Source organism: Larus michahellis, chromosome 1 (genome assembly GCF_964199755.1).
Source record: "Larus michahellis chromosome 1, bLarMic1.1, whole genome shotgun sequence".
In the NCBI taxonomy this organism is placed as follows: Eukaryota; Metazoa; Chordata; class Aves; order Charadriiformes; family Laridae; genus Larus; species Larus michahellis.
In genome coordinates this window covers 137,241,276-137,255,266 of record NC_133896.1, presented here as the reverse complement: position 1 = coordinate 137,255,266, position 13,991 = coordinate 137,241,276, and the positions used below count along the sequence as shown (strand labels likewise).

The 13,991-nt window shown below is 38.7% G+C and overlaps 1 protein-coding gene across 8 annotated transcripts in view; it reads right to left on the bottom strand.

Moving 5' to 3' along the window:
- SH3KBP1 (SH3 domain containing kinase binding protein 1) overlaps positions 1 to 13,991 on the bottom strand; it is a 232,978-nt gene that overhangs the window by 80,195 nt on the left and 138,792 nt on the right. For all 8 annotated transcript variants that reach the window (XM_074605339.1, XM_074605346.1, XM_074605365.1 and 5 more), the window contains one exon: positions 12,166 to 12,362. In XM_074605339.1, the coding sequence (XP_074461440.1) occupies positions 12,166 to 12,362 (197 nt within the window). The remainder of the gene's footprint in view (positions 1 to 12,165; positions 12,363 to 13,991) is intronic.

The following is a 13,991-nucleotide window of genomic DNA, read 5'->3' as shown; positions in this document are numbered from 1 at the left end:
AGCATGATCCAGATTGTACCATCCAGCTTAAAAACCACTGTTATGAAACCTCCCTCTTTTACAAAAATTAATGAAGCTTACAACTGCTGCACGGATCTCCACTTCCTTTTGCAGCAGTAAGGAAAGCAGTGCGGCTACTTTCATCTCTCAAAAAAAAATAGTCTAGGAAAACAATAAGCAGGGAATGGCTCTTCTTTAATATCCTCCTATTTGAAGTGGCAACAATATTACTTTGCTCTTTTGTGAAATTTGTGATGCTGACAACAAACCATCAAGTAGCTGTTCTATTATATTTTTCAAATGCAATGATTTTTAAAAAAGGACTAAACCCATAACGTCATGCAGATAGTCCCAGCAGACTTAGTGCTAACAGCAAATATTTCTTCCATTTTGGCATTATATTTTTTCTTTTCTCTTCACATTATCTTTAACTTTCATTTTTTAGGGTTTTCCCCCCCAACACCTTGCATCACTGAAATCAGGACAGAAGTTACTGCGGCAAAATAGGGAGATATTTTGATTTTAAACTTTTACAGGGCAAGCTCCAGAGCAACAAGTGACAAAACATAATGCTCTTTTCCTTCGAATGAAGCTCCAAAACTCAGAACAAATGGAAAACGACTTTTGTCATGTGTTTTGGCTTTTCTTTTCAGCAACTGCTTTAGGTACAGAGACTGCTGCAGAAGAAACTGTCAGCTGTACATATGGAGGTCAACCGCTCTTTGGGTGGCCAGTGTGTGGCAAGTAGCCCAGCGCCCAGCAGAAAGCAGGCACCAGCAGCCCCTACTTGGCTACCAGTTGCTGTTGCATCAGGACTTCCTCCCAGGAGCCTAGTCCTCTCTCCCCCTCCTTGGTTTTTATTGGGAAGTTTTTACAAAGCGCTTAGTCAACTAACTGTAATAATATAAGCTCACGTCCATGGTATTCAAAACTATTTTAGAAACACAAAATGCCACTGACCTCCTATAGAAACATGTGCAACAAGGAGTTAAAAAGGCATCTTAGAAACTGGCCTACAGACGTTTTATCCCACTGAGTGCCTGGCTGGTCTATGATCCTTTTGCATTACTGCTTTCCTCCTTCCACTTTTCTATTTTTAAGGCAGAAAAAAAGAAAGACACATGGCACATTTTAAGAGAAAAAGCAACTCAGAAAAATTGTAGCTTCATTTCTCCACACACTATACTGACTTCAGCTGTGAAGAGCCAAAGTTGAGAGAAATTTACATTTTTCTACTAAGAGTCCCCATAGTATCTGTAAATCATTAAACAGTTTACTTGGTATCTCTCCATTCAGCTTTCTATAAAATTTTACAAGCATCAGTTGACTCCAGTTTTCCTTGCTGTTTCTTGAAGGAAAGGATAATTTCCATTCAGATTTTATTATCCCAATATAATTTTCTCAAAAAATAATTTGTATCAGTTTTCCTCATTTGTACAAAAGACTCCAAATGTCACCTCACAGAGAAGAGGAATTAGTAAAGCTCCTCCTCTTTTTTCTGCCAAAAAGAAGAAGTTTTATTAGTGCATTTGGGAAGGAAAAGAAGGGGGTGTGTGTGTGAATTTTTGTTTACTAAGCAAACATTTGAAAGAGCAACACATCCGAAAGACTGTGCAACCAGTCTTGCTTAACTGTAAAGTTACACTATTCTTTAGAGTAAGAAAATTGAAACCAAATCATATAGAAATAAAAAACATCTGTGCAAGTTTAATGGCCAAAGAGTCCGAGAGGAAAAAACCTTAAGCTAAACAGAGCCAGGACAGAATATGTTTTCACACAAAAGTAACCCCCTATTCTAATACAGTCCTCTGTAGCAGAAATGGACTTCAGGATCCCCAGCACTCTTTTTCCTTCTTTTCCTTTTACCTACCCAGCATCTACAAAGTGTGCAGAAGAAGCAAAGAACCCTGCAGTTGAATCCCATGCTCTGCAGAATATACATATTACGATACAGTTTTAAACAGCCACAGAAAAAAAAAAAACCAAAACACAAAACCAACTAATTGTAAAAGAAATACCTCCTCTCCCATTGTGAAGCCAAGCCGCCTTTCAGCAGCTCGAAGTGTCCAAGAAGAACCCTGGAGTCCTGCCCCTTCCTTGCATGAGCTCAGCTCAGCGAGAGCGGGAGCCCAGCCCTGACACTGACTCACTCTCCGGGCCATCCCAGGGAAACAAAGGTTCCACTTGTTTATTTCACAGGAAATCTGGAGCTTTTCCTACCTCTGCTCACTCACAGAGAGAAATTTCCTCTCCTTTCCCAAGCCAGCCTAGTCTCTCCTGGTTTCTTGAGGCTGACAGCTAGGAAAGGCAATGTGAGCAAAGATGTACAGACTTTTTGTGAACAGCCCAGGCAGAAAGTTTTGCAAATAACTCTACAGGAAAATGAGCTTATGACAAATTCTGAGTGTATTGGTCTTTGTTAAAAAAAAAAAAAAAAAAATTATGAAATTTCATGTCATTTATGCGTTTGTTTCGGCCTTTGTTTTTTAAAAAAATATGAAAAATATTTCTTTTAAATCAAGAAACTGAAGCATCACTAAAGATGATCCTCTGTTCCATGAAAATCTTATAAATTCTTAATAATGCTTCTTCACAAACATTCAATTTTAAAATGACTGAAAAAGGGCAGGGGAGGGAAACACACAATGGGCTTCTCAGATAATTTGGAAGAAATTAAAGATTTATATTTAAGCAAGCCACAAGATACTATACACTCTCACTCCCATTTGACCTTATATATATTAAGTAAGCATTTACACACAAACACATCTATTATGGACATACCTAGGCACAGTCAACCCATTCCCTATACACACACAGTCCATTCTCCACAGACGCATTCTCATGGGAGTGCCAACACAATTATGAGACAAGGAGAAAGCCTCTGAACTCATGCATTAAAAAGATAAAACCAAAAAAAAGGTTCTCTCTGGTTTTGAGAACCAACGTAAGGAAGGACATGATAGACAGAACGTAGATTTTAGAGAGGAGGACAATAAATTGTTCACATGGTTACTGCAAAAAAAGAACAAGAAAAAGCTTAATTTGCAGAGCCAGGGTATTACAATATATTTTCTGCTACAACAGTGAAATATGAGAACATAGGGAGAATACACAAATTTATTACTGGATGCTTTTTTAAAAAACCAGCCATCCCCTGGGAATTATTTATATATATTTGTTCCTAATCCAGTTGAGATGTGTGTATTAGATGATCTCTGAGACCACCTTTGGCCTTATACTGAAAGCAAATCACAACTGATCTGAGTAGGACTATCTCTGCAAGTACAAATCTCCAGAAAAAATATCAGGATATTTTAAAGAACGGAAATGAGCAAGTTACGATGGCTCACAGAAAAGGCAACATCTCTTGCAGCAACAGTCCCTGTGCCTGCGCCACGTTGCAGAACAGGTTTGGAAGTGATTCAGAGCAAAGCCTGAAGACCTACTGAGCCTGCAACCCCCTTCCTGAAGATTTCTACTTTCCGATCACAAATTATTTTAACGTTATATTAGAGTACATAATAACTATCACTCCCAGAAAACACACAACTATTGGTATTTGAGAAAGAAGAATAATCTGTAAAACATTTATAATTTATACAATTTATGAGTATATAAAAATATAAGTACTACAATCAGGCATGACTTTTTAAAAAAAATCCTCAGCTAGGAAAAATTTAAAAAAGGAAACCCATTCAGAAAAATTCCACGAACTAATGAAGCTAAATAGACAGCAAAAGCTGAATTTATAAATTTTACTTTACAGGTTATATTCAGTTTGGTTTACATTCTTCAGTCTTTTTAATACCTCAGCAAGCATGACAGTCATTTATGTGATTTCCAAAGTCAGACGGGTTATTTTATTTTTTTGCATAACTGTATTTGGTTTTTTAATTTTCAAAGTTCATGTGTGCTAAGAATATCAAAATATAACTTCATTAGAATTTTTATAATCTTTTCAAAGTTTAAAAAACTTAACAACTCAGATGTAGCAATTAAAGATCAGTTAAACTATCCAACAAAATCCAAGTGGGGCAAGGAAAAAATAATTCATTTTACTTAGAAACACTACAACACAGTTTACTAAACTGTTTATTCCTAAAGCCTTGATTATACCAATTTAAATCTTCCTATATCAATTTATATCAATTAAATTTTACTTAGGTAGATTTTACTGTTATTATTAGACATGCTATGTTGTATTAAATCCTGAATCAGTTCTCTTGAAGCTCAACAGACAGCAAAAAAAGCCAGCTTGCATGTCAGTACTGTTACTTTCTGAAGCATTTTCTCCATACTGAAGTTGAAACATGAGACAAATCTTTCCTAGAAATTCAGTTTATGTCTCCATCAAGTGTCTCTGGAACTCAGGAAATCAGCTTTATTTTCACAGAATAGTTTGGGTTGGAAGGGACCTTTGAAGGTCATCTAGTCCACCCCCTCTGCAATGGGCCAGGGCATCTTCAATTAGATCAGGCTGCTCAGAGCCCCGTCCAACCTGACCTGGAATGTTTCCAGGGATGGGGCCTCTACCACCACTCTGGGCAACCTGTGACAGTGTTTCACCACCCTCATTGTAAAATATTTCTTCTTATCTTTAATCTAAATCTACCCTCTTTCAGTTTAAAGCCATTACCCCTTGTCCTATCAAAACAGACTCTGCTAAAAAGTTCGTCCCCATCTTTCCTGTAGGCCCACTTTAAGTACTGAAAAGCTGCAGTAAGGTCTCCCTGGAGCCTTCTCTTCTCCAGGTTGAACAACCCCAACTCTCTCAGCCTGTCTTCGTAGGAGAGGTACTCCAGCCCTTTGATGATCTTCATGGCCCTCTGCTGGACCTGCTCCAACAGGCCCACGTCCTTCTTGTGCTGAGGGCTCCAGAGCTGGACACAGTACTCCAGGTGGGGTCTCACCAGAGTAGAGTAGAGGGGCAGAATCACCTTTCTTAACCTGCTGGTCACACTTCTTTGGATGAAGGATATGGGATAAATTTTAAACTATTAAAGCTTTAAACTATAAAGCTTCCATTTTAAACTATTAAAGCACAGCATTTTGAGGTTTTTAATGATTCTTCTTTTAAAACACTTGTCGGGGTATAAGACTTGGAAACAGTACAGATTCAACTGAAATTCAGAGATTTATAGTGGTTAGCAAGCTATTGATCATCAGCTGATCCAGAGCAACTTGCAACATATATACTTTTATTGTCTCCCTATTATGAAGACAAATTGCATTAGCTCAAACATACACATCCTGTTTTTCAGACTGAAGCATCCTAAGATTTCCTAATCAAAACCATGACTGAAAAAACAAGAGTATTCCCTCCCAAAGAACTCTCCTCCCAGAGAACTCATTCTGGCAGAAGACAGGTGCTGTGCCCCAGGAGAAAGACCAGATTTTCCACATTGCTTTTAGGAATAACTTCTGGTACTATCAATACTTTTTACACTACTCTGCTTCCATTTTCGGGTATTCTTCAAGTAGCTCAGCTCAGGAATGTGTTTCTTTCCTATGGACAAATCTTTTCTGAATAAAGACCAATGATGTGCATGTAAAGTCTTGTGGCATGGGCAACCAGCTTGCATTTATTTGGAGTCCAATAGCTGCTTTATTAAGAACAAGAGCCTAAAAAATGTCACAAGCAGCACAAACCATTGTGTGGGTAACCGCCTCAGACAAAAACTGCTAGTGCAGACTGACGTGAAAGCTGAACCACATCACCAATACCTGGACAACTCTGTTCAGGCAGCTTCAACATTTTACAAACCAAAGTGAGAAAACACGAAACCACCGAGATCTAATGGGATAGCAGGGAAGGGCAGGAAGCATACAGGAGCTCAGGAGTCACTCTTCACTCATGCAGCACAGTTCAATGACTCAGAAGAGACTCACTGCCAGCCAAGGTTATCAAATTTGTTCCTCTCTTTAAACTTAATTTTCCATTTCCTGTTCTGTTCCCTTGGCACCGAGTCCTGCTTTGAGTCAGGCTCCCCAAAAGGGGCATGCTGCCTTTTGACTGTCCTTTATTTTATGAGTCGACCATATTTTCCCTACCCTTCCTTATTATTGCTGTGAATTAGTTACTCCAGAAAGGGTAATAATCTCCTAAAGAATTTATTTATAATGTCCACAGTGCCTCATGAACATCATCCACCATTTGCGAATGTGTGCTATTTTTTGCATGATGAAAGAAACACATAAATCCTGTTTCCACACTGAACCGGAGGAATGGAAAGTTACAGCAGCGAAGGAGCGAGCCCCCTGCTGCAGGCAGCCTGGCTCTCATGACAAGTGCAGAAGGGGTCAGGGTCCTTCTTCCCCTGTACCTTTCCTCACAAGATGGCACTAGAATAAATGGCTAGGGCAGCAATGCCAGACTACGGCAGACAGCAACCTGAAAGCAAAACACAAATGCTGCTTGAACAGCTGAGTGCTCCCCCTTGTTCCTACACAGAGTTTGACACACTGCTGATGCTTGCCACGACCACTGCTGCCACCACCGATGGCTGTCTCTGAATAAACGAATGCCAGAAACCTGTGCTTTCAAGTGCAAAGTGCTACACACGCTTGATACGTCACACACTCTCTGCCTCAGCAGGCGTTTTGAAGAGCGTTCAAATTCACTACCAGGTGGTTTCGCTCACATCCATTTTTTCATTATCTCAGCATCTTCAACATTGGCTTCAACGTTTCTGTTAGGGGAGCAAGCACCTCTCCAAAGGCACCAGAGGGGAAAAGTAAGTAGCAACAAGCGGTGCCATACGGAGGCAAGCGCAGACCGATGCGTGCAGCACCCACAGCCAGTGCTGGCTACACACCATGGGTGCCACTGGGCAGCGCTGGCAGAGCTCGGGCACATCATTAGCCAGTTTAGAAACACCAGGAGGAGCCTCCAACTTGAATCTCTCAAAGACTTCTTTTTAAATGACAACTGAAAATTAAGGGGAAAAAAAATGTTTTCTGCAAGCAACCAGGCAGGAACTGACAGAACAGGTGTGGCCAAGATGTGACAGTCAGCGCAACACATTCACCCCAGGTTCTGGGTCCCTAGCTCACTGGCTCAAAATAGAAACTCAGACCTTGCAGGCACTCAGTCTCAGAGTTTACAAATTTCTATCTTATTACAGAGGACAGGCAGACTTCATAATTGACATGAGCTCCTAGCCCTTATAGCTCTCGTGTCTACTTCCATTATTTCTTCTCCATTTCTTCTTTCCCAAGCATACTAAATATACACAGAAATAAAAATTTCTATATAAGTTCAGTGTTTTGCAGTGAGAAGGATCCCTAAACATCAGTTAACTAGAAACTAGATCTTACAAGTTGCTGGATCTAGAGCCATGACTGCCTCCCCCCTTATATTAAGTCATTACAGTGGCTGCACTATCCCCCAGTTTGATAGTGGAGTATATAATTTACATTAAGTTCTGGCATACACTAACGTGACCTCATCAAAGGCTGTTAATGAAATCTAGCTCTGCTCAAATTCACCACTGCTAGCCAACTATGAAAGTCTTGCCTGAAGAAAACTACAAATATATCTCAAATGGAAAATGTAAAAAATACGCTCAGTAGTCTCTTCTGAAGTAAGGGCAGTTTTTGAAAAGATAAAATAGGCTTTTCAAGAGCTTTTATTTTCTATTCACCTATTATGGCCTTTAGTATTGTCAGCTGAAGCCTCAACTTGTGGACCAACCTGACATATTTAACTCAGACTAAGGAATGTATTGGTTGAATTAATTTTCCTATACTTTCAGAGGTTTATTTTCAGATACAGGAGAAGAAAAAGTGATAGCTTGTTAGAACAATGGAAGCACATATAGATTATATTGGAAGGAAGTGCAACCTAGAGACAGCAGTTTTAGATAAGCTACTACAAAATGAAAAAGGAAAAAAAGAAATAAGTATAAACACTTGTTTAAATGTCATGAAGATGCATGAGCAGAAGGAGGACATGTGAAACAGACATTTCAATTTGACCCTAAAACTTGTGCTACTTTAATAGTGTTACACTGAATTTTCTCAGGAGATACAACATGCCTGTATGCCTACTGTATTTCTTCTAAAAATCCATCTGTCAGCAAGATATGTCTTCAGTCACATGTAGCATTGTAAATTAGTTCACTTACACCTATCACTAATGGCAATTTGACAGAGCCAAGCCTCAGGAATCTGATTCTAGTTATACATGGCCAGTGGTCAATTCATCAACGCAAACGGGCAAAGAAAAGGACCAGAAAGCGTAAGTATTTGATTCTTCTATTTTTTTAAAAAAGCACAGCTCTGAAGGCACTGCTCAAATTAAACTCCCACAATGGCATCATTAATTTCCCTAGGATAATCTGCTTCTGTGATTTTTAGAACAACGAACAGAAAAGCAATGAATTCTGCACACCAATAAAGCCAATGGGGTTTCGCACAATTCCTCAGTTTTACCTTTAGTTAGAGAGTTTATTGATCACCTTAAAAGACAAGGGCCACCGCATCCCACATTGTAACCACTGGGCTAACACCGGCAGCACATCAAACTGCCTGGTGATTTACAGGGCGGCCTAATGACATCTGCTTCTGCTCAACTGGCAGCAATCCTTTCTGCCCTCATACTCCTGCCAACATTTGTGTAAAAGCCTTCTGAACTTAACACCTCAATAATTCATATCACCTCTGCGTGAAATATGATCTAAACTTATGATTCATAAAATTGAAAACACATTAGAACACAAAGTGATAACGCCAACAAAATGGGACACTTGATTCTTCTGTAAATGGGACTGACATTTTCCATGAGAATTTTCTTGTTCTAAATAACCTTACATTATAAAATCCTCACGGTAATTTATTGATGCTTAAAAAAAAAAAATCAGTAGTTGTTACGAAATATTTTAAATTGAAAAGGTTACAGTAGCATTACAGTGATATATAAAATGTTTCACCAATAACTGTATCAAAAAGAAGCAACAGAAAGAGTTTTAGGGTCTCCAAACTTCAGAAAGCATAAAAAAAAAAAAGAATTGAGGAAAGCATTGATTCTGCCTCTTCAGAAAATTACAAGTTACTGAAAAACTGAGGCTACTTGTAAATGAGCAAGGCACATACCAGGGCAAAGTTCCCTTTAAAAACTACATTGCCAGAGAAAAATTTGTACGGATTTGGCACTCTGCATCATACATTGCAACACTTTTGATCCAGTATTCAACGCTCTCAAGCTAAATACGACCTTGCTTGGAATGACAAACTTAATGCAGGATTCTCTCTCTCAGCCAGCGTTAAAAGAACACAAGGATGGTGAGGGAGGAATTTCTTGCAGCGAGGAGACCAGTAATGCAACCAAATGTTGCGTCAGTGAATCACGTTCTGGTGCTGTAAGTAGGTGAAGACCGCAGTGCCGAAGCCTCTGACTGGCACAGCTCAAAGTTTAACCATCCTGACCCCTGATCACAAAAAAAGCAACAGCAGCAAAGAAGCATTGCTTTTAGTTATCTACACACTTGAAACACAAATATTGGATTGTTTTTACAAAATTGAAGCCATTATTTTCCACTAATCATACCAACTTTAGGAGAAATCTGAAGACATAGGAAGGAAGGTCTGTGAGTAGGATGGAAAATTGTAGAAATTTTCTGAAAATTCTATATTTAATTTTTGGCTGAGTAACCAACCTATAGACTTATGCTGCACAAATATTTGTTCTTTGTGGGGGAAAAAAAAAAAAAAGGTAAGACTTCTCATTATTATAAACTGGAGTAAGACCTCCCTACAGGGAATGAAGGCCATTTTACAAGCACTTTGCAAACACTTCACATTAAAACAAGGGACTCCAGAGTTCAAGAGATATGTAATTTATTTTAATCAGTTCCCATTTACAATCACTACTGTAGAGATAGCTACAATCATAGTAAACTCCAGACACAAGAAATCCTCATGGGGTGTTAAGAGGGCCTTATAATTTGTAAATTTTAATCTGCCTATATCAGACTCGGGAAAACTGAATTTTGTGCAACACTTGAATTCTGGTCAGTGCCTACATATGCATTGCCCTTACAAGTGAATGCTTATGTTACACATCAATTATAAATACTATTATAATGTAAATTATAATAGTGTGTTTATCTTAAGAGATTTTCTTCCTGCACTGCATATTTCCTTTACATGCCTAGATGTGGGAAATTAATAATTTAAAACTCACCTCTTGTACAACTGCATTATTAAAATACACACTTCCTGATGCTACAGGGCTTTTTATGCCCTGCATCAAAAAAAAAAATAAAATTTAAGTACAGCCACACATGAATTTAAGTCTGCCTGCTACCAGGTGTTTCCTATATACAAAGTAATTTTCCTTATGTGGGACTTGTACGAAAAAGATCACAGGCAGCCATCAAATTATAAAAACCAACATCCTCTAAAATGGGGTAAAAAAAGAAAAAAAAAAAGAAACTTTTTATTTTCATGTGCTGGTAAAATTGTTGTCAACATACTTACAAAGCCCAGCCGCACCTTAAACACTATCAGGGTCACAAATATACTACACTGTAGACACCATGATGGCTCCATGCAAAGCTGACTTCACTGCTTCCTACCCTACTCCCTGAATCTGGCAGGAGGGAGGATCATTAGCTAGCGCTTGGTCCTGTCCCTATCTTGTATCCCATGGCGGCTTCTTTGATGAGGTGCCACTGGAACAGAGCTCAGCTGCTCCCAGTCTTGCAGATTAACAAAGCCCAGCACATGAGTTAATGAGCCCACCCAGAAAGGGAAGGGAAGCAGGCTACCGTGCAGGCTTTGAAGAAGTCAGCAATAGCCAAGGAGTAATACAATCTAGGTTTTTCCTTCACTTAGATTATCACAGCTCTTTACCACTCACCTTATACAGAATACAAATTGCAGTCTTCTGTAAACTATTAACCAATTCTCCCTTAGCATAACTAACTTAAGAAGTTTCCACCATGCTTCTGCAGGATCTCCCCTTCTGTTGTACCGCTATAACTCAGCGCAGATGTGGGGGTAGGTGCTGTGCTATGTATCAGGTCACTGAAATGATCTAGGTTAAGAAACAAAAGCTTTATGGGCCAAAAAGATGTAATTCTTGAAGTGCCTGGTTCTACAGACAACTGGACAAGCACATCTCAAAAGGTGAGAAGGTGCAGCACCAGGGAACAAGAGCAGCTGCCCAGGAGCTTCTTAAAATCAGCATGGAGCCAAAGAAAATGCATCATGTAACTATGCGCGTAGCAGAACTCGCGGCTGTGGAAGCCTCCTAACACTTCTCAGCGTATCAGTAACTCTGCAAATCTAATTGTTCACCAAAAGGAAGGATTTAACAGATTCTTCTTTGGTTATTACTTCATTAGGAAACAATACATTTATTTGTTTGTTCCCCTAAAGAACATACCTTAGAGTAATCAATCGGTTTTGGGGTTTTTTTTAAAGTTTGCCTCCTCCAGTTTATTAGACACATCTAATTTTGCTTTCTAGTTTTTCTTTTTTTCTAATTTATGTAGTGATAGTTTTGGAGGCTTTAGAACAAAGAGTGCTCTCTAAAAAGATGGTCTGTTTCAATTTGTCAGAAAGTAAAATTTTTCCCCAAGTGTTAATCTTAGGACTTCCTTTTTATGTCATGTAAAACAATCCCACAAAAAATACGCTTTCTCTTTTACTAATACCTTTAAACAAAGCTAGGTGATTTTTGAAAGCATCCTTTAACAAATCCAGTACTAAGTTGAGGTATTCATGTTCTTGCCAAAGCTCCCTTTTTTTTTTTAAGCAAATCGATGGCACAACGACAGTATCTCCCTCTTAGTTTACATAAGAATTAGCAATTTCTTTTTACCATAACATGAGCAACTGAAAACCTGAAAATCCTCTCCTGTCTTGTTCTTTTATTCCTAAGTAATATTTTCTTAGGAAAAAGAAGCTGATTAAACAGACAGAGGTACGAACAGAGCAGTAAGCCTTTAAGTAAAGTAGCAGTTCTTGCAGGCAGCTAACCTCATTGGAATTCACTTTCTGGTGTGCAGCAAAAGAAAAAAAAGCAGAATCTCATCCACAGAAAGATTAGGAAATAATGACCATAAAGCTTCAAGTTTTAGGCAGTGACAAAATTTAGAACTTTAGGATGAAAAGTTCTTTAAACCAACACTGAGAGAAATAAGAAATGACACGTACCTTATCTACTGGGAGAAAGTCATTTTCAACTTCTATTGACCTTGGTCGTAGCTTTATAGGTTTGTCTTTGAAGATATCTCCAAAGCCTACACCCTTGACCTTTTTGGGTTGGATTGTCGTGCCTCCATTGGCTCCTTCCGATTTTGTGCTGCAAGAGTCACCACCATCACTCTCAGAGCCTGTAGCATCTTTTAGGCCTGTGAAACGAAGAGATGAAAGAAGAAATCTTAGGCGTGAAGCTCACTATTTTCAAAACAGATTGTGACTGGAAAATGATCCCTCCCACCATCCTCTAAAGGAAAACGAAACCACAAAAACAGGTAGAGAAGATGCTCTCTGCCATGTGCTCTTTTTTGAGTTTTAAAAATCACTGTATTTCATCACATTGGTGTACCAGTTAGAACTTAGACCAACCCACAAAACATGCATACTCCAGCATCAAAACTTCATGAATGAAGATAGCCATTCCTTGAGTATCAAATCCTTCTTCCTCAGACAAAAATTATTTGGACGTGAACTCAGTAAATGAAAGAGTTAAATTCAGTTGTAGGGCAGCTATTGTGTAAAGCCACTTAAAGATAACAAGCAGTAAGACCAGGCAGGATGTACCTTAAATCTGTGTGACTCATATCAAGCCAATTTTGCAATTAGTATCTAAAGCTACATTACCTAACTGGGAAATTTAAAGCTGAAAGCTGTTTAAACAAATTTGCAATCAAATCAGCTGCATAATATGTTCCCTGCTGAAAATTAAATCTCTCTGCAGCATAGACAGCCTCATAAGAAAAGCACCCATGCACACTATCCTCTAGCAATATAATAAATCAAAACTGACATTCTGATTTGCATTACTTCTCTCAGTGAATAGGAAAATTTATCTGTGCTTATCTGAAAATATCTGCTGTTTGAATAGGAGAGGCCACAGATGCAATATGGTGATGCTTCAGCCAATTTGCAGAATGGTGCAGAATCAGGCCAAATAATCACTGGCAGCAGAAGTGACCCACTGAAGTTTCCTCCAATTGAAACGGTCCCCTGAATCGTTTAAATATTCCTTCCTACATTACAGATTGACTTAACTATGTTTCCAGGAAAACCACAGCAATTGCTGCTACTACAGCACTAATTCTACCTAATAATAACAAACTCAAATCCTTACGTTCCCCTCACAAGCACGCATGATGCTATGGATGTAGGTCTTCAAAGTCAAGGAAAGAAATACTTCAAGTAGGCTTATCTTCTTAGTTATTTTTATATCAAGATCCACAAAGTGATTGCAATGGATTTTCAACATAAGAATCTGCCAGTACAGAAGAAAGATTCTGCTTTAAAATCTAGACACCTAAAATCAGGTAGAGATTATATACAAATCTCTTTCGCTCTTCCCTTTGGCAAGCAAGCAACGTTACCAAAAAATTATCTGTATTTCTGCCAAAAAGAAAGAAATGGCAATAAGATTGGGCAAAGTCTACCGGATCCCTACAAAAGGGCTGCAAATTGTGGAGCATGTGGGAAGTTTTGTAAAATCTTCGTAATGCTTCAGTTTCCACAATTCTCTGATGTGTATAAGCAACAGAAACAAAATGAAGCCGTGCTCCTGAGCTGACAGCATCTGAATATCATTTCCAGCCTACAACAGAACAACCCTTGAAAACCAAATAGAGGAATTACCTAAAGAAAAATATTTTTATTAAGTCAGTGAAAATCTTTATGAATAACATTAGTATTAACAATTGAATCCTTTGCTTTTGTCTCCCTGATTCAGGTGATGGCTTTGGTTTTAACAAGTAGACTCCATCCAACAACCTTCTGCCACGCTGGTGAGC